At 40.9% G+C, this 19,419-nt stretch overlaps 1 protein-coding gene across 4 annotated transcripts in view; it reads left to right on the top strand.

Annotated features, from left to right (window-relative positions):
• The first annotated feature begins 15,604 nt into the window (after window positions 1-15,604).
• The window catches only part of RMDN2 (regulator of microtubule dynamics 2), a 45,560-nt gene continuing 41,745 nt past the window's right edge, over window positions 15,605-19,419 (top strand). For 3 of the 4 annotated variants that reach the window (XM_061624736.1, XM_061624738.1, XM_061624735.1), the window contains exons 1-2: window positions 15,605-15,693; window positions 18,184-18,649. In XM_061624736.1, coding sequence (XP_061480720.1) covers window positions 18,195-18,649 — 455 coding nt within the window. In that variant the 5' untranslated portion in view covers window positions 15,605-15,693; window positions 18,184-18,194. The remainder of the gene's footprint in view (window positions 15,694-18,183; window positions 18,650-19,419) is intronic. The other variant, XM_061624737.1, reaches the window with a different exon arrangement.

Here is a 19,419-nt window from a genome sequence, read left to right as displayed (position 1 = left end):
AGCAAAGTTAAGCATGGCTGACATGATGAGTTACAGATGCAAATTATACCTTGTATGTAAACAAGGGACTAGTTTAATGTGTGCATATAGTAGATGGCATTAGTTGTATTGTTTTCATACTGTTGCATGTTGTTTTAAGCACACAATGGAAAGATGAAGACAACTGCAATCCTATATCTTGGAGTAAGTCCCATTGAACTTCTGCGTAGACATGTATAGGATTTAAATTTCATTTATTTTCTTATTTAGCAGATTTTTAAATCAACTTTCAGAAAAATTATCTTCCCAAGGAGGTTTACAATAGGCAATAAAATAATATAATAAGATTTCACTAACACAATAAAATAATAAAAACAACATTAAAATATTAAAATAACAGCAGCAAATAAAAAAAGTAGTGGATTAAAAAAAGAATAAAATAGCAGCAACACATGAAACAATTAAAACACAGCACCTTAAATCACCCAAATGTCAGCAGGAATAAAAAGGTGTCTAGGATACCTGAAGGTCAAAAAATAAGAGAGAGCCAAACGTGTTTTCCTGGGAAGGGTATTCAAGATATGCAGGGCAGATAAGATCTGACTTCTCTAGATGAGGCTGCAGTTAACGAATTAGCCAAAGCTGGTGACATGCACTCTTGTGGCCACTGACAAGACCTGTATTTCCACAGGAAGCACTGAGTCTAGGAACACTCCCAAACTGCATTCTTGTCTCTTTAGAGCAGGGGTGGGGGACTGGATCTGGTTGGTGGGCTGAATTCAGAACTTCCCCACCTTTGCAAAACACTTTGACAGGTGGGCAGGGTCATCCTTCTTTCACTCACCTGGCACTGTATGGCATCAGGTGATTCAACTTCAAAGGAAGAATTGGGAGCATGCTCTAAGTGAGTTCTCAATTCCTTTTTTTCCTTTGCAGGCATGGCTTCAAGCCATAGGTTCCCCTTCCCTGCTTTAAACGGGTAGTCACTTGCTGAAATGTTTAAAATTGACTAAAATGACATTCCTAATTAATCAAACACCTTATGTAAAAACAAAACAATGTAACAATGTAATTTATTGTAATTCAAGTACTTTTTTAAAAGTGCACCTTGTAGGCACTCTCTTAAAAGAGGCATTTCCTCCTTCACCTTCATACAGGAGAGAATGCCTAATCAGAGAGCCAAACTACATGATATGAAATGCACCTTCATATTTAACATCAAGTCCAGTCTGGCCCCAGGTATGCTCTTCCCCTCTTCAAAATATATGAACTTTCATTGATCAATTAACTAAAATTCATTTAATTAACTTCTTTAAAGGGAAGACAGCCCTGATTATAATTTTACTGCGTGCACACATACAACACTAGCACACACATTTGCTACCAAACCAGGAAATTAAGTGCCGGAAAGAGGAATCAAAGTAAGAAGGTGCTGCTGAATCTGCAAAACCTGTGGGGAAACAGTGGAGTGGCTGGGCAGCTTCTGTGGCTCTACCACTGCTTGCCAGGTGCAGATGTGTCTGGTTGCTGCACATCTGTGAAGTGCATGTCTTCCTTCATCTTCATTGGGGAAGAGCCATAACTCAGTGGTAAGAACATAAAAAGAGACTGCTAGATCAGGCCAGTGGCCCATCTAGTCCAGCATCCTGTTCTCACAGTGGCCAACCAGATGCCCATGGGAAGCGTACAAGCAAGAGTACTCTTCCCTCCTGTGGCTACCAGCAACAGGTTTTCAGAAGCATACTGCATTTGACTATGGTGGCAGAGCACAACCATCAGGGCTAGTAGCTATTGATAGCCTTATCCTCCGTGGTAGAGCATCCGCCTTGCATACAGGAAGCCCCAGGTTCAATTCCTGGCATCTCCAGATAGGGCTGGGAGAGCCTGCCTGCAACCCGGGAGAGTCAGTATACAATACTGAGCTAGATGGACCAGCGAGTCTGACTCAGTATAAGGCAGCTTCCTATGTTCCTATATCTGCTCTTTTGCTGGGTAGGGACCAAACTAGATGTGGTATAGGACATGATCAGAGCCCACCTTCTCCTTCAGACACACTATAAAGTATTCATGGGTAAGAGGAAGTTCTCATTTTATTTTTTTCACAATATTGTATGGATTGAGTCTTACTATTTTTTTGTAAAAATTGATTATTCCTTATTGTTTCTAATACATTTTTGAATTATTATATGTCTTATTCATCTGATATGTTGTGAGCCTCTTTGGGCACAATTTTGTGGGGAAGTGGCATGCAAATAAACAGATGGTGATGATTAGAACAGCAGCTCTTGGAGAGATGCTATTGAACCCTTTCCAACATACCTTTTCCCTGATTTAAATTGGTTTTTTACCATCAGCTCCTTTCCCACCTACATTTGAAAAATGACAAGTACCTCTATGTGCTTGCTTGCCAAAGAGATTTCTGCCAAAGGGTTGGGACTCGCAGAATACAGAGGAAGTTTAGAAGCGGTCCAGAATCCAATAAGCTTAAGAAATACAGCCTTACATATACTTTAGCACAATGTGCTATAACATTGTTGATGCACTGTATTTTGAAGGACACTATAAAATTGTTTAATTTGAAAGTGTTCTCCTTTTCTTGGCTGTTGCAAAATTCCATTTGGTTACCATTTGTTATTGTCCGATATGAATATTTTGGATTTTCCCTTTTATTCAGCATGAAAATCTGTGGGCCAGATTTCTCTGCTATCTGTGTTTATATAGAAAAAATACTACAGCAGGCCTACCTTCTAGCTTTCTTATCTCTCAGCATCTGGAGAGCAGGAAAGACCTGGTAAAATGTTAGTGAAAGGAAAGCTTCTTGAAGGGTCAGAGATCACTGTCAGGTCAAGTACATCCTGGTCTCAATTAGAAAGAAAGAAAGAAAGAAAAAAAGAAAGAAAAGAAAGAAAGAAGCTTTTCATATGGGAAGCAGTGAATCCAACACACATTTCCTTTTTACAGATTTTTAACAAACCAAAAAAAGAATAGAGGGATTCCCAGAAGACTCATCTACAACTGTCTCAGAGCTCAGAATCCAAGTTTCCTGCAGGGCTCTAAGAAAACTGAGATTGTATCTAGAGTTCCAGATTTGAGTCCATATTTGGCAGGGAGGGAATAACATGTTAGCTGCATGCTGGAAAAACAAGTGAGAGAGTGAGAAAAGCAAGTATTTGCTTGACTGAAACATGGTGCAATACATGTGCAATAAAGACAGATTATATTGTCTTCAGTAGAGGACCAAGTATCCTATTAAAGCAGGCAGAAGATACTGGGGTACAAATTCTAGTTCAGGCTGTTAATTTTTCATTGTATTGGCGTTTTGGTTGATTTATCTCTTGATGCAGGTTAGATTGTTAGAGTAAATTTAAGATCATACTTGAGACCTTTAAGAGTGTTGCAGGCAAAACAGAAATCCAAATACATACATAAATGTTTAAATGAATATGAATAATCTGTCAGCTGTCCAGGTTTTTGCCTAATAATGCATTTGAATAAACACCATTGAATTCAGGGTGCTTCCGGATGCGTGTTTATTGAGGAACTTGTACTCCTCATACATGCATGTTTTTTACAGTCTTTATGCAATGCTGTTATCATCAAAATGCCAGCCCATATTTTTGCCCATTTAATCCAGATTTACTCTTTCTAAGAAAAATCTGATAATGAACAAAACCTCTGGAAGCACCCTGAGATAATTTAAGAGTGTTAAATTATTCAGGTTCATAAAAGGAAGGCTCTACAGTACCTTTATGCCAATTTACATCCTGGTGGATCTCAAAGGTCTGGAGTGGAAGCATGTTGAAAACTTAAAAAGGAAATGTAAAATGCTCAGAATGTATTAATCTTTTTAAATTAAAATGTTAAAACATTTTAAGTTAAAACATGATACAACATTAAATGCTTATTATAAGCATTCTGGTCACAAAATGCCACTCAAGTGCAGTGATAATTATGGTGCATAGATTATTCCAAGAGACATATAGTGCTATTTTCTGGGTATACAAGCCTTTTTGGTTAGGAAATAACTAAAACAAGGAGTCTCCTTCTGACTACCTGTTGTATGTTGGATTGGGCACAAGCAGATGCCCAGGATGTAGAACAGAATAGTGACAGGCTAGATCCCAGTTGAATCACTCAGCCAGACAAGTCATAGGTTTTTAAGAGTCACTTTACTGACATGAAAAGTTTTAGGATACAATTACAAGCTCTTTCTCTACTAACAAACTCCTTGACCCCCACACTCTGCAAGTGTCTGCTGGCCCTCTATATAGATAAGGCCAGCTGCCCGAGCCTAGGTTGCATAGCAACGTGTCCTTGAAGATGGCTCGAGCTCTGCCAACTTTCGCTTCTAATCCACGTAGCTCACTTGTGGAAATTTAACCTCTGCTTCCTCGGTTTAATAGCCAACACTACCTACACAGCATGTTTTCATGGATGTGAAGTTGCTGGTCAAGGAAACAGCACCACCCGACAAGACTGCAGAGAGGGGCTTGGCACTCATGGAGTAGGTGGCTGTTAAGCCAACTTCAAATTATAATTTATTCACTAATAGGCACAAAACCTTGTGGTTTAAGAATGTACCTATAGCCAACAGATATTTCTATCAAACTTTAAAAAGCAGGGGAATCGGGCACCTATAGTGAATGCACCAGGGGCGCAGGAGACCCGACCTCCTCTCTGAGATATTGTACTGCCCTACAAATTTGTCAAAATGCAAATGCAATTTCGGTTGGTCTTTCACAGTCCAATCCACTTCCTGTGTAGCTTGGATGAATTTGGTAACATGTGCCTCTTTATTTCACTTTGGACAATCATGGCTTCTCTCAAAGGATCCTGGGAAATGTAGTTAATGAAGGGTGCTCAGAGTTGCTAGGAGATGCCCTGTTCCCCTCACAGAGCTTCAATCAGAGCAGCTGACTGTTAAACCACTCTGGCCACTGGAGCTCTCTCAGGGGAATAGGAGTCTCCTCTCAGCACCCTTCACAAACTACACATCCCAGAATTCTTTGAGGGAAGCCATGACTGTCTCACGTGAAATCAAAGTCTGGTGTGGGTGTGGCCCTCTGATTAGGCAAGTCAAGCAGCTGTGAGTCTGGCTTTTAGAACACTGGCAGTTGGTTCTTACTGAGCATGCCCGACATAATCATTCAGTTCAATGCAAAATTTCTTAAATTAATTAAAAATCAGCCAGGCATTTTTAAACTTTTAAACTTCAGAAGATGAAGGTCAGAGTATGGGGCAAGGTCAGTAACAGGATTACAGGTACTCTGTGAACATGGCTGATTTTTAATGAATTTCAACAGATGAGAACTCTGAGAGAAAAAAGTCCAAAAGGGGTCTGGTTTTTTGTCTCTCTCTTTAAACTTTGAACTCTTGATTCTTTCTGACTTTTTTGTTTATTGCCATGAAGATTGAGAGGGTTGTTAAGCAAGTGTTTCTGAGTTCAGGACTATAAGTTTTGTAAGGTTTTGTTTTGAAATTAGCTTATGGGAAGCATCAGAATAGCATGGGGGGTATTTTCAATTTAACATTGCGGAATGTGAAAAATCCACGCTGGCTATAGTATACAGCCACTCTTGTGGCTGTATAATAAGCATACTTCCTAGTTCTATCTGTGTCAGTAATGCTATCTAGTGGTTCCATTTTTCCCACTCTCATTCTACAAACAGTACAAGTAAAACCTGGTACATATTTTACCTCCCTCTGTGTGTGTGTGTGTGTGTGTGTGTGTGTGTGTGTGTGTGTGTGTGTGTGTTTGTTAGGGATGGGGTTTGCTATCTGATTCCGTTTCATTTTTCAAATTTGGCAAATGGGCTGCCAGTTCCTATTCACTATAAATTGTATTCCACTAGATATTGCGATTCCTGGTTCTCCCTTTTTCTGTTATTCTCCCCCCCCCAAATTAGGTAATGTTCTCCATTATTCCTTATGCTGTTGCATATTTATATAATGTATACAGCAGCAGCAGATTACAAAAATAATTACATAAATAATTATGTAATTCTCACCACGGATTTTTAAAAAAAAGTCACAGTGTTTCCAACAGCAGTGAACGCACTTAAAGAACAGGAGCCTGTTCAACAATGAGACAAATGTGTAGATTATCCCAGAATTCGATACTAAATCTGATTTTGTGAATATTCTGCAGCATCCTCTCTGTGTGTGTGTGTGTATAGGCCTCCCGGTTCTATGCCAATGCTAGTAATGCCTATACAGATGTTAAGAACTCTGCTATTTGGCTGATAAAATTGGTAGTTATGCTGACACAATACTTAATTTGTTCCTAGTTTAATTTACATGAACTACTCCTGGGTAAGTGTGTATAGGATTACATTTTTAAGAGTGCAATCCAATATATCCTTCTCAGGAGAAACCCCCATTGAGTTCAGTTTACATGTTTACTCCTGGGTACGTGTATGTAGGATTGCATTCTTAGAGTGCAATCCTATGTTGGAATGTATGAGGTTCAACTCCAATTTGGTGGGTTGAGGCTGCATGGGGTTAAAAAAGGGTAGCTAGAGAGGTAGAACTCTTGTTGGTTGAGGTTATACCTATCCCTTTGATCCTGCCGTCTCTTCCCTTCCTGCTAGACTGATAAGCAACAGGATGTTTGATCCCAGTTCCTTCCCGTCTTTCTCTGTGTTCTCTTTCTCTCGAGAGGGGAGCAGACATCTTCTCTTTGTCTCTCCTCTCAACCAGGATGAGAGCTGCACTGGGACCAGTGCAGACTGCTCCAACATAGTCAGTTAAAGTCTCTGTCTGACTAATTTGCAGGGAATTTAGAATCTTAGCAAAGATTCAAACACACACACACAGCTCACTCAATACCCTCTGTTCTGCAGTGCTACGCAACTTTGCTATGCATCTCAATAGAGAAATTCCAACATCCTATATATTTTTCTCAGAAGAAACCCACATGGAGTTCAGCAGGACTTACTCCCTGTTCCCTTCACATAGCTACAATTTCCAGAGTTCCCAGGGGAAAGGGACTGATTGTTAAACCACTCTGAAAATTGTAGCTCTGCACTGTGCATTTAAAACAGTAGCATGCTACTTTAAATAGTCATGGCTTTCCCCCAAAGAATCCTGGTAACTGTAGTTTTTTAAAGCAGCTGAGAGTAGTTAGAAGACCCATATTCCCCCTCACAGAGCTACAATTGCCAATCCCTTTTTCCGATGAACTCTGAAACCTTAGATCTGTGAGAGGAGCAGAGGTCTCCTAATAGCTCTCTGCACCCTTAACAAACTATAGTTCCCAGGATTCTTTGAGGAAAACCATGACTGTTTAAAGTGGCATGCTACTGTTTTAAATGTACAGGGCAGAAGGGCCTCAAAGCCATCGAAGTAAGCAGTGTAGATATGCTATTAGTGTCCGTCTTTCTCTCTGTTGATATTTGATGCGTTACTGTAGTATAACAGGTTGTGTTGTTTTTTTAAGAGGCAAATGGGACAGAGCTATAGTCCATGCTTGCTGCAGGATGCTACCATCTATTGTGAAACAAGCCAGCACACACATATATATATGGTAACTACAAATTATGTTTTATATTATGTGAATAAGTATAAAAGGAAAGTAGTCCTTCTAACAGCCAATATAACAATGGTGAGTTTCTATTTCATTTTCTTTAACCAAATACCACAGGAAGTCTGTGCTTTGTAATTTTAGTTTATTGCTCATTCCTGCCCTTTTCTCCTCTTTCCTTAATTAGACAGCATTGGTACAGTGTTTGGCATTAGCAAACTATCGCCAACGCAATTGTGTGATTTATTATTGGTTCTGGGAATTGTAGCTCTGTGAGGGGTAAACTACAGTTACCAGAATTCTTTAAGGAAATCATGTGCTTTAAATGTATGGTGTGTATGCACTCAATTGTTCTAGAGCCAAGTAGTGGCATTTCCTTGGCATTGGTTCCCCATCATAAGTTACACACAGGATGCCTCCATGAAGATTTTAGTTAGAAAGGGATGCAGCTGTTTTGAATGGAAAGTTAAAAGTATTTGAGTAAGAAAGCAAAGATGAGAAAATCAGGCCTTCTCCTCATGGTCTGCAATAAACTCACACAGAGCCACAGAGTCTTTTTGCCAGAATCTGGTAATGTGCAGAAGGTTTGCTCCTTGCTACACCTCCTGCAATTCTCTCATTTTGAATACTGTACAGTACTAAACCACACCTAAATAGAGGTGGGGGCAAAAGATAGATCAGGATCTACAGGCAGATCTCTGTACGATTTGCAGTAGATTGGTAAAGGTTTCTGAGAGCTGGAATGACAAACTATCATGTTGTGGGTTTTTAAAATTAGTTACTAGGCATGGAGGGCAGCAGATCTAACTGGCAGTCACTGAAGTGTGCTAGGCAGAGAGGTTTACCCTTTCCCTTTCCAACCATGATAGTAAAAATCACACACAGCATGGCAATTAGCATTACGAATTGGCACCAATGAAAACTTTTTTCCTAATGTTAGCTGCCATGAGTGGGGAGATTTTTACCAAGATCATGGCTGGGGAGGAAAGGGATAAAGCTCACTTCCTTGCTCAACACCAATTTATTGCAAAACAATAAAGAGAACAAAGTTGTAGATAAGGGCTGCATACACACTAACCCACTTTTACTTGATAAATGTAGTTTTCCTCAATTCAGAATTGTTCATGCTTGTCCTCAACGTGCTGCTTTCAATCTAGATGGATTCTACATCCTGCTGTCCGTAAGGATGGGTTTGGTTACTTGATACATGTTTGAAAACCGTCCCTTTGATCAGGTTATCCATGCCACTTCCTTCCTGCACATGCCCCTGGTAAATGAAGAAGTGGTGATTGCGATCTTGGTATACGCCCACCTACAATGTCATTAGGTAGGTGTAGATACACCACAACCCCCATTGTCAGGGCATCCTACATCTGCTTTGAAATGGACACACTGCAGGGTAATGCAGAATCAATTTTCAGTGAACATATTTTCAGAATGAAATCACTTTCTCAAGAAGCATTTTTCAGGGGCAAAAAATATGCATTACAGTAGATCTAGACTGTGTTGTTCTATGTGGGGAAAAACAAGTAGTCAGTCGCTGTTGATTCATTTACCATTCGTTGTGTAAAATTCAGCTTTGGCCATCAGTATTTTACCTTTCAGTTCTATAATACACACCCTCATTGCTGACATGGTTAAGTTTCATTGATTGTAAGCTGAAGCAGGGCCTTAAGGTTTTCCTCAGCAAAACCTTTACACAAGTAAATAGAAGCATTGTCTGTGTAGGCTGGTTTTCCACCAAAACTGCTATTTAAAGACATTGTTAACAGAGCCTCAGTTTATACCGCATACACCTCTTTTTCTCTCCAAACACTTTCTCACTTGGCTATGTAGCATTATCCCTCTCCCACTTCATTTTCACAGGCTTTCCTAATTTGTTAGTTTTAGATATTTATACAAACACTGACATAGTTGCACAGCCTTCCATGAGAGCAAAGGGATAAGAAATAAAAGTTAAACAATATTAGGACAGTTAAACCTTTGGTAAAGCAGGTGCCAATTTAGAAGGTGTGCATGTCAGAGAGGTTTGTTAAGTGGCAGTGACAGATGTGGAAAGTAAAAATTAGAACTTACTAGTTACATAAAGCAAATTTTAATTAAAACAATCTGCATACTGCCAATAGTGATTTAAACAAAGACACAGGTTCAGAAGTATCCATCTGAAAACAGTGTTCTTCTCAGTACTATCCATTAGCAATAGCTAGTTAAGAGAGGAGCAAAAGAGGGCACCTTATTTATTTGATTGATTGATGTATATCCCACCTTTCCTCCCTGTAGAAGCGTATTATGAAATACTTATGAAAATGTCATGAAGCACACTATATTGAGAATGAAACATAATATTATTAAAAGCTGCTAAAAGAGTGCCCCTGTGAGGACACACAGCCAAATACTCTGATCAGTAGAAACAAAACCTTTAGCTAGGATCTATTCAAAACATCTTTAAAGAGAATGTTCTGTTCTAGTCAACAGTCTGTGGATAGGTAAAAGTAGCATTAATAATTAATTAATTTCAAGAAAGAAACCTACTTCATCGTTTTGCTTCCCCCCCCCCCAAAAGTCATTATGGATACCTGTCTGGTAATAAATCACACTAACACCCCCTAGTGGTTTTTCTAAGAGTGTTCCATTATATTGTGCATATCATAATTAATTATGTAAGTTTGTGCACGTATGGAAGGGCGGAATATAAATTTAATAAATAAATAATGAACAATGTTTATATATATATATTTGAGAGATTGTAGTAATTATTATGACTACAACTGCATCTATTAACATTTATATCTAAAGTATCCTAATAGTTAGAGCATCAATTGCCACTTACGATGTAACAAAAGCATAAAAATTCCAAACCACAAGCCACCCACACCTCCCACCATTTTATCTTTGGCCAGATTTCAGGACCAAACTACACATTATATTAGGCATACAGTTAGGCATTATATGATAAAAAAAACTTTAATAACAGCCAAAAGAAGCCTCAGGGCTGGGACTCCATCACACAGGGAGGGGGTTAACCTTTTCGTTCCACACCAAGGTCCAGATATAGCTAGACACACACTCACTCATAGCTTCTATTTGGCATGGGAGGAAAACTGCCATTCAGATCAGTATTCTGGGACTGAACCTGTAATGACAGATTTTATGCTTTGTGGAGGAGCAGCTGGAATATCACATGCTGTATAAGCAGTGCTTTTTTTGTTCACTAGCACCTATTTTTTGTTGTTGTCCATAGTAGCTATTTTGTGCTGGCACTCATGGCACTTTTATCAAGATATGAGTACTGGCACCTCATTTTATACCAAAAAAAAAGCAGTGCATATAAAACTGGGACTGAGAAAAGCAAGTTTCCACATTCATACCATTTCAGTAAAAAAAGTCACAGTATTTCTGGGATTTCTCCACATGCCAAAATTATATACAATGAACCTGCAGATTTGGCACTGGTACTGTCATTGTGCTTTCTTGAATCCAGTGCTAGCTGGAGGTTATCTACGCGTAATACAAGAGAGGAATAGCAGGCTGCTCTATATTTGCTGTACGGAAGTTGTTGAGTTTCTCTATCCATCCACATGTTCTGTATTGTCTCTTCCCAAAAGTTGTTACATTTTTGTTTGTTTCTTCAAAGGTAGTTTTATCTGCAGTAAATACAGGACCAACCTATTGTCAAGCTGTGAACAGAGCATGCTTTCACTAAACCACTGGTTCTGCCTAAAAAAAATTGGTCAAACTTGTGCTTCCTATTTACACAGACTGAGAACACCATGTTTCCCCATAAATGATGATTTTGTAGTCTCCAAGTAGTGAGAATCAGCTGGAAGTCTGCTGTCTAGTACAGACATCCAAGATGAGATGGATTATCTCGGTAGCGCCCCAAACATGGATAAGGTGCAAAAGTCTAGCCTTTTGAAACCATGGTGGTAGCAGAGCTCATTCCCTTCCTGTGGCCTTTTTAAACAACTGACCATCAAGCCTCCTCTTCTTTATGGATAAATAAGGTTGCCTGATTCAATCCTGTTAACATTTGGCTTGGGCTTCTTTTGAGTCTGGGTTTAACAATATCAATTAACCAAACTAGAGATCAGCATTTCTACCAAGTCATTTCTGCCTTCACAACAGCTCTGCACATACAGTAGGGCCCCGCTCATACAGCAGGTTACGTTCCAGACCCCCGCTGTAAAGCGAAAACCGCTGTAAAGCAGATCACATTGACTTACATTGACCCCAAATGGCGCCCGGTGGCAAAAAACCGCCAGAAGAAAAGAAAAGAAAAGCAGAAGAAGCGCTGTAAAGCGGGGCCTTTCTACAATTCACAACCGCTGTATTAGCAGAACGCTGTACAACGAAGCGCTGTAAAGCGGGGCCCTACTGTACCATACATGTAAAGCATATGCCCCCCAATAATCCTGGGAACTGCAGTTTACCCCACACAGAGCTACAGTTCCCAGCACCTTTAACAAACTACAGTTCCCAGGATTCTTTGGGGAGGGATGTGCTTTAAATCTATGCCATCTTGGCAAAGCACACACATAAAACAACAAAAGCAACACTGGTTTGTGCTGTGGTCATATCTTGCCTGTACTGCAACCTTCTTCTCTCTGGTCTTCTGTTGTCTCACCTCAGTCCCCAGCTCTCTTTTTAGAATTCTGCTGCCAAAACCATTCACCTTCCTTCCCACTCTGACCACAGGGCACCCGTTCTTAAAACACTACAGTAGCTTCTCTCTGCTCTCAGATCCAGCACAAATGCTCATTCTATATACTTCAATTTATTCCACAAATCCACCTTTTCCATGAAGTCTTGGCACAACCCTTGATCCCTTCATTCACATCCGCTGTGTATGTGTGTGTGTAACTGAAATAAAGGCATATTCTTTCCATCTCCTTCACTCTCTCCTATTGTCTTCCCTGAGGTGAACTGTAAGGATGGTATTACATAAACATAGCTATGTATATATGTATGTGTTTAAATGTTTACATATTCTCTTTGCTCAAAGGGGCTAATAATCATACACTCTATTTTTCTGACGTGGTGCTGAAGGAACTAATACCAAATGGGCAGACAACTAAAATCAGATCAAACTGAACATAAACATGGTTAGGCTCATCTCAATTATCCAAGCAGTGAGGGGTTTCAGGAATGCAGTGCAGCATTTACCTGGGTTTGGTCTCCTTTGGAATAAGGTCACTGGAGGCTTGGGGTGTTTTGTAACATTTCTGCTTATTTACAAACATGCAGATTGAGTACAAGTGAAAGTTCACAGTGAACATAACATCAGACACCACAAAATGTATTTATGCATTACATTTATAACCCACCTTTCCTCCATGGAGATCCAGGTGGCATACACACTTCTCTATCTCCCCATTTTGTCCTGTGAGGTAGAGACAGTGACTGCCCCAAGGTCACCCGGAGAGCTTTATGGCTGAGTGGGGAATTGAACTCTGGTTTCCCAGGTCCTTAAAGGGCTACATTTCCCCATATATTCCTCCTGACACACTCTGCATCTGAGGTCATGCTCCAGAGTGATTTGGAGTCATATGCTCCTTGGTCATATGAGGTAATCTGGGCAACAACTAGTGGTGGCTCCCACCTTGTGGAACGCTCTTCTCACGAGATCTGTTAGGCCCAGACACTATGCTCTTTTATATGTTTAGTTTACAGGTATTTGACTGATGTTGTTCTGGCTTGTTGTTTTACTACTTCCTTTTATGGTTATGTTTTACGCTATATTTATTATGAGGCTGGTTGTGTTTTGTAGGTTGCCTTGAGTTCATCTGGTGAAAAAAAGCAGGGTATAAGTTTGTTTTTAATTGATAAATCAAATCAAATCTATATACATATAAGCCCCAGCTAGCGGTAGCATGGTAAAAATGAGAGAGATCTGGTGGTGAGTGCATAATTATCAATAATCATGGCTCAAGCACATGCTCTGCATGCCAGTTGTTCCAGGTTCAATCCCTGAATCTCCAGATAGGGCTGGAAGGGGCCACAGTTTGAAACCCTGGAGATCCATTGCTAGTTTGTGTAGGTCGTTAATCTTCAACTGGCAGGTTGGTGCTAATGGGAGCTGCAGCCCAACAATACCTGGAGGGCCACAGGTTCCCCACCCCTGCTTAAGAGGCACTCCTAGTTCAAATACCAGGCCTGTATACCACCACCACTTTTTGCAAAGTGTTACATATTGGATACATATTTTTTAAAAAACAATCTAGTTAACTCAAAAATGACTTTGTAATATCAAGCAAGAGATAAAAGGTCATTTACCAAGGATAATGTTCAAGGAGCAATTGCATAACAAACAAAGTTGCTTCAGAAATGATTAGAGATAAAATGCAAGCCACCAATTCATCACGAGATTTACCACACAATCTCATGCAGGTCTAAATCCCTCAGAGCACTGTTGCCAATTTAGTGATTTCCCCAATAACTCTAGTGTTTTCAGGTGTGAGTCTGGCAGTGAATTTTCCTGTTTAGTGGCTAGTGGATGGCAAACATTTTATGGTTAGAAATCTGGTGGTTTTTACAAATACTTTCATTATTTTTTTCTCTTGCCTTTAAAAAAAAAGTTCTACTTTCAGATATTTTCTTGTTTTTCATTGTTTGCATTTCTTTTCCTATGCAGAGTCTCTAAAGTGCTACTTGACTATTGTTTCATTTCTGCCGTAAGCCATGGTTAGTTGGCTACCCCTTTGATTGACAGGATACCAGAGTGATGTACCCAACCACACACAATGAGCCAGTGACAGAGAGGAGGATTTTTAAGTTAAGTCTCCAGATCCTCTGGTGTGCTTTTTTTAAAAAAGGCACAAAGAGAAGGAGGTTCTGGCCGATTGGCTTACTTAGAAGGAAAACATGCAGGCAACATTCTACCCAGTCAAAGTGTGATGCAGCCTAAGCATCACCAACTCCTCCTCAAAGACCACAGCCAGCTCCCACAGACTTGAGCAGATATTATGATTAGTAACTATAAGCCTCAGAAATAAATGGCACAGAGTGCGCCTGCCTCACCAACAAGGAACCTCTGTTTGTATTTAGTAATACAAGTATCCTTTGTATAAACAGTACATCTTATAATCATCACAGGAAGAGCCTGCTGGATCAGGCCAAAAGCCCATCTAGCCCAACATCCTGTTCTCAGAGTAGCCAAACACAGCATTCTTAAACCTAAAAAAACTAGGAATGCAAAACCTCCATACTTCTCTTAGATCTAAAGTTGGGAGCTGTCCTCTTCATAGTAGTTTTCCCCCTTTCCTCCCCTTCAACGGTTGCTAGTACTTTTAAGTTCTATTATTCACCTTGTTAAGCAATTCCTCACAATGTTTTTTCACAACTCAAAAATGTTATCAAATGCGATGTCTAATGGGTTAAGGTAAGATTTTGGTGGATTTGTGGCATGTGTCTGGTGGGGAAAAAATTATTGATGACAACACTGCCTCAGAGTTCAGTGAGGCACAACCCAAGTAAGTGGGCAGAGGACTGCAGTGCAACTCTATGCCCACTTACCTGAGAGTAAGCCACATTGAACGCTGTGGGATTTGCTTCTGAGTAGGCATGCACTGTTAACTCCTGGATAAGAGGCAGAAGAACGCTAAAGAATTATCTCTGGCCACTCATCCTTACCAAATTTTAACAAGGCATCCCCTGGCCGCAAAAACAGGGGAAATGGTTTAACCGGGGACACTGACTAAAAAATAAAAATAGGGGCTGTATGTGGCAAATAGGGAGGACTGGAGGCAATACTGTCGCCGATGGTCTTCCGACGTTTTTCCACCCAGATTTGTTTTTGGATGCCATCAGCCCCAGCCAACCGACCAGTGGTCAGGGATGATGGGAGTTGTAGCCTAAGCAATAGGACCACAGCTTGCCCACCCCTGATCTAGAACTACCCCTCACGAGACCTCTCAAGAAGCGGGACGACGAAGTTTATTAAGAGTAGCCCGCCATCCCTCCTTCCCTCCATCTGGGTATCAGGCCGACACACTGAAACGGGAAGGGAGATAGGAAGGGCGCCTTCTTGGGGAGCGCCCAACACCGCCCGCCCACCAGTATCCGGGTCTCCGGAGCTGTGGGCGGCCCTTGAGCGTGGACACCGCCTCTTCTCTGAGACGGTTCGGGCGGTGGAGTGCTGGAGGCTGTGGCAGTGATTTTGAGCCGAGCCGGAGCGTTCGAGGGGGGCTTCCTTGGTATGTAAGAAGAGCTTACGTGGGCTGCCCCCAGCAGAAGCCCGCGTCGTACAAAGGAAGATAGCAGGGTGTGGGGGGGAAAGGGCTGGGCGGGTGGTTGCCCCCAGCCTCAGGGTCTGCCTGCCTGCCTGCCTGGTGTTCCTGAGGGTCCTTCTCCCCACCTTCCTGTGTAAGGGGGGGGTCCAGTTCCCCGGTCCAGTTCCTGCCTATTTACCCGCTCAATGGAGGCTAAGCTACTGCCCAGGCCAGTTCTTAGTTGTGGTTGCCTGTAGGTGCCTTAGACTTTCAAAAAGCGTTTGACAAGGTACCTCACCAAAGGCTTCTGAGGAAGCTTAGCAGTCATGGAATAAGAGGAGAGGTCCTCTTGTGGATAAGAAATTGGTTAAGAAGCAGAAAGCAGAGAGTAGGAATAAACGGACAGTTCTCCCAATGGAGGGCTGTAGAAAGTGGAGTCCCTCAAGGATCGGTATTGGGATCTGTACTTTTCAACTTGTTCATTAATGACCTAGAATTAGGAGTGAGCAGTGAAGTGGCCAAGTTTGCTGATGACACTAAATTGTTCAGGGTTGTTAAAACAAAAAGGGATTGCGAAGAGCTCCAAAAAGACCTCTCCAAACTGAGTGAATGGGCAGAAAAATGGCAAATGCAATTCAATATAAACAAGTGTAAAATTATGCATATTGGAGCAAAAAATCTGAATTTCACATATACGCTCATGGGGTCTGAACTGGCGGTGACCGACCAGGAGAGAGACCTCGGGGTTGTAGTGGACAGCACGATGAAAATGTCGACCCAGTGTGCGGCAGCTGTGAAAAAGGCAAATTCCATGCTAGCGATAATTAGGAAAGGTATTGAAAATAAAACAGCCGATATCATAATGCCGTTGTATAAATCTATGGTGCGGCCGCATTTGGAATAGTGTGTACAGTTCTGGTCGCCTCATCTCAAAAAGGATATTATAGAGTTGGAAAAGGTTCAGAAGAGGGCAACCAGAATGATCAAGGGGATGGAGCGACTCCCTTACGAGGAAAGGTTGCAGCATTTGGGGCTTTTTAGTTTAGAGAAAAGGCGGGTCAGAGGAGACATGATAGAAGTGTATAAAATTATGCATGGCATTGAGAAAGTGGATAGAGAAAAGTTCTTCTCCCTCTCTCATAATACTAGAACTCGTGGACATTCAAAGAAGCTGAATGTTGGAAGATTCAGGACAGACAAAAGGAAGTACTTCTTTACTCAGCGCATAGTTAAACTATGGAATTTGCTCCCACAAGATGCAGTAATGGCCACCAGCTTGGATGGCTTTAAAAGAAGATTAGACCAATTCATGGAGGACAGGGCTATCAATGGCTACTAGCCGTGATGGCTGTGCTCTGCCACCCTAGTCAGAGGCAGCATGCTTCTGAAAACCAGTTGCCGGAAGCCTCAGGAGGGGAGAGTGTTCTTGCACTCGGGTCCTGCTTGCGGGCTTCCCCCAGGCACCTGGTTGGCCACTGTGAGAACAGGATGCTGGGCTAGATGGGCCACTGGCCTGATCCAGCAGGCTCTTCTTATGTTCTTATGTTCTTATCAACAATCATTTACTTCCTGAGCTTGCTGAACTTGCACAACTGCTATCTAGTTACAGAGGTCAGTCTTCCCAGTGCCCCATTTCTCCAACATCAGAGGCTTGGGAGTTTTTTTTAAATCACCTTTGTGATCCTCCCAAACCGAAACCAGTGCTGCTTGGAACGTAGATCTCATTGATTTCTGACAAAAATGGCACATAGAAGATGTGGCGTTCAGTTTTCATGTTTCTTGGGTATACTTTTTGGATGAGCCTTTGGTTCCATCTGCCTTTTCAATTACCCATTAGATTTATAGCCCACCACATCCCAAAGACTCATGGCAGAAAAAGCAGGTATAAAAAGTCAATTAAAACACTAGCCATTCTTCAGTGTAGAATTAAATGCATGTAACTTTAATGGGTTGCTATATCTGATTCTACCATTAATTAGATTAATCTTGTCCCTTTGCTGGCTTAACTCTGAAAGCCAACCAGAAAAACACACCTCTTTAATGTGCAGCTAAAATAATTGATTGGTTGGCAAGTGAACAGGAAATAGTCATTTTAAGACTTTTCACCTGAGGTTTGGGAGGATCATGCAAAATAAACTAAATATATTTTAGTGTTATTGTGGTAGCATGTTGTACTAATAAGGGCAAAGTTAAAAGTTCAAATGGATTAATCTTCAAAACCTGGATTGGTTTCAAACCAGACAAACCAAAAATGTGGTTAGACTGGAAAATGGTCCCAGTTTGCTCTTGTCATATGAAGACATTGCACATTTATTTCTATGCAGTGGTATTTAGGGTTGTGGCTTAAATCCCTTTTAATCAGAAAGTCCTGTCTAACTGGTTTGTTAATGGAGCTGCCCATATTTCTTTAGCCCGCATTATAGAAGAAGCAAACATTAAAAACCTAGTTCTCTTATGCTTTGTATATCATTTCAGAAGAAAAGGTCATGTCTTATTCTGAAAACAAAAGGCTAATATTTGGCTTAATGGCAGGGGCTGCTGGAATAACCTTGGTCCTCATTTGGTATCGCAAGACACAGAAATGCAGCAAAGCCATGCATTTTCCTAAATTTCCAAAGTCGGAGGACAGTTTTGATTTGGTAGATTTTCCATATGAAACTCATAATGGACAAGGGACTGTGATGCTATTACAAGGAAGACAGCTTCAGATACTGGAGAAATTGAATGGTTTACTGGTAAGTGTGGAAGAACTTAAAAGAGAGGTGACATTTCTGAAAGAAGCAATTCCAAAATTAGAAGAACTTGTTCGGGATGAACTTCAAGGGAATACAGATTCTCGCAGGGCCAGCCCTTTACACAGAACAACAAAGAAGAGGAAGACTGAAACTGGCCGAGGTGTGTCAGATACCAACAGTTCTGAAGAGGCAGAAAGTGAAGGCGGGTGGGTATTTAAAAATTATTTCAGGTCTGTCCCAACCTTTAATAAAATATTCATATTTTTTATATAATCACCATCTTGGGTGCAAGCACTTTGTTTACCATTTATATACTTGCTGTTCTTACAGGGTTTATCATCCAGAAAAACTCTCTATATCTTGGCTTGTTTGGATAAACTATAGGTAAAGCTAAGAGCAGTTCCTAGTTCAGATTTAGCAACAAACTGCAGGTAGTTGAAAACGAAAGCAAATGTTTCCAGTTCTCCTCCTCCCTTGCCCTGCTGAAGGAGGAGAGGGGAGAACATGGGCTTGGGTCTCGATTACTTAGCATGATGTTATAGTTCAGATGAAAGTGTTTAATGTTTCATCTGAACCAGGCCCAGGGGAAGTGGTGGGAAGAGAGAAATGTTGGGAACCAGTCATAAGCAATCTCACCATTGCTTTCAAATATCAAGATATTTTAGGAAAATCCATGGGAAAGGGATGTGTTACCTTTGCTCCTAACAATCTATTGTTAGATTGATCTGAGCAGCCTGATCTGGTATAACATCTAGTCCTCAGCTTGGCTTTTGTACGACTATTTTTCAAGTAATACACACTAGCTATACTCCTTAGTTTGCTTCAGATCCAGAAACCTGTAATATTGCAGCAGAGCGTAGCTTGCACTTTTTGGGTGCTTCCTATCTTAAGAGCTATTAACAATGGAAAATACAATTCTCTTGGTGAAATATCCCTTTTGTTTTAGTGTCTGCACTTCTACCAATAAAGTTTTATC

This window comes from Rhineura floridana, chromosome 4 (genome assembly GCF_030035675.1).
Source record: "Rhineura floridana isolate rRhiFlo1 chromosome 4, rRhiFlo1.hap2, whole genome shotgun sequence".
Lineage (NCBI taxonomy): Eukaryota > Metazoa > Chordata > Lepidosauria > Squamata > Rhineuridae > Rhineura > Rhineura floridana.
The sequence above is the reverse complement of the archived record's forward strand: the minus strand, read 5'-3'. Positions and strand labels throughout refer to the sequence as shown.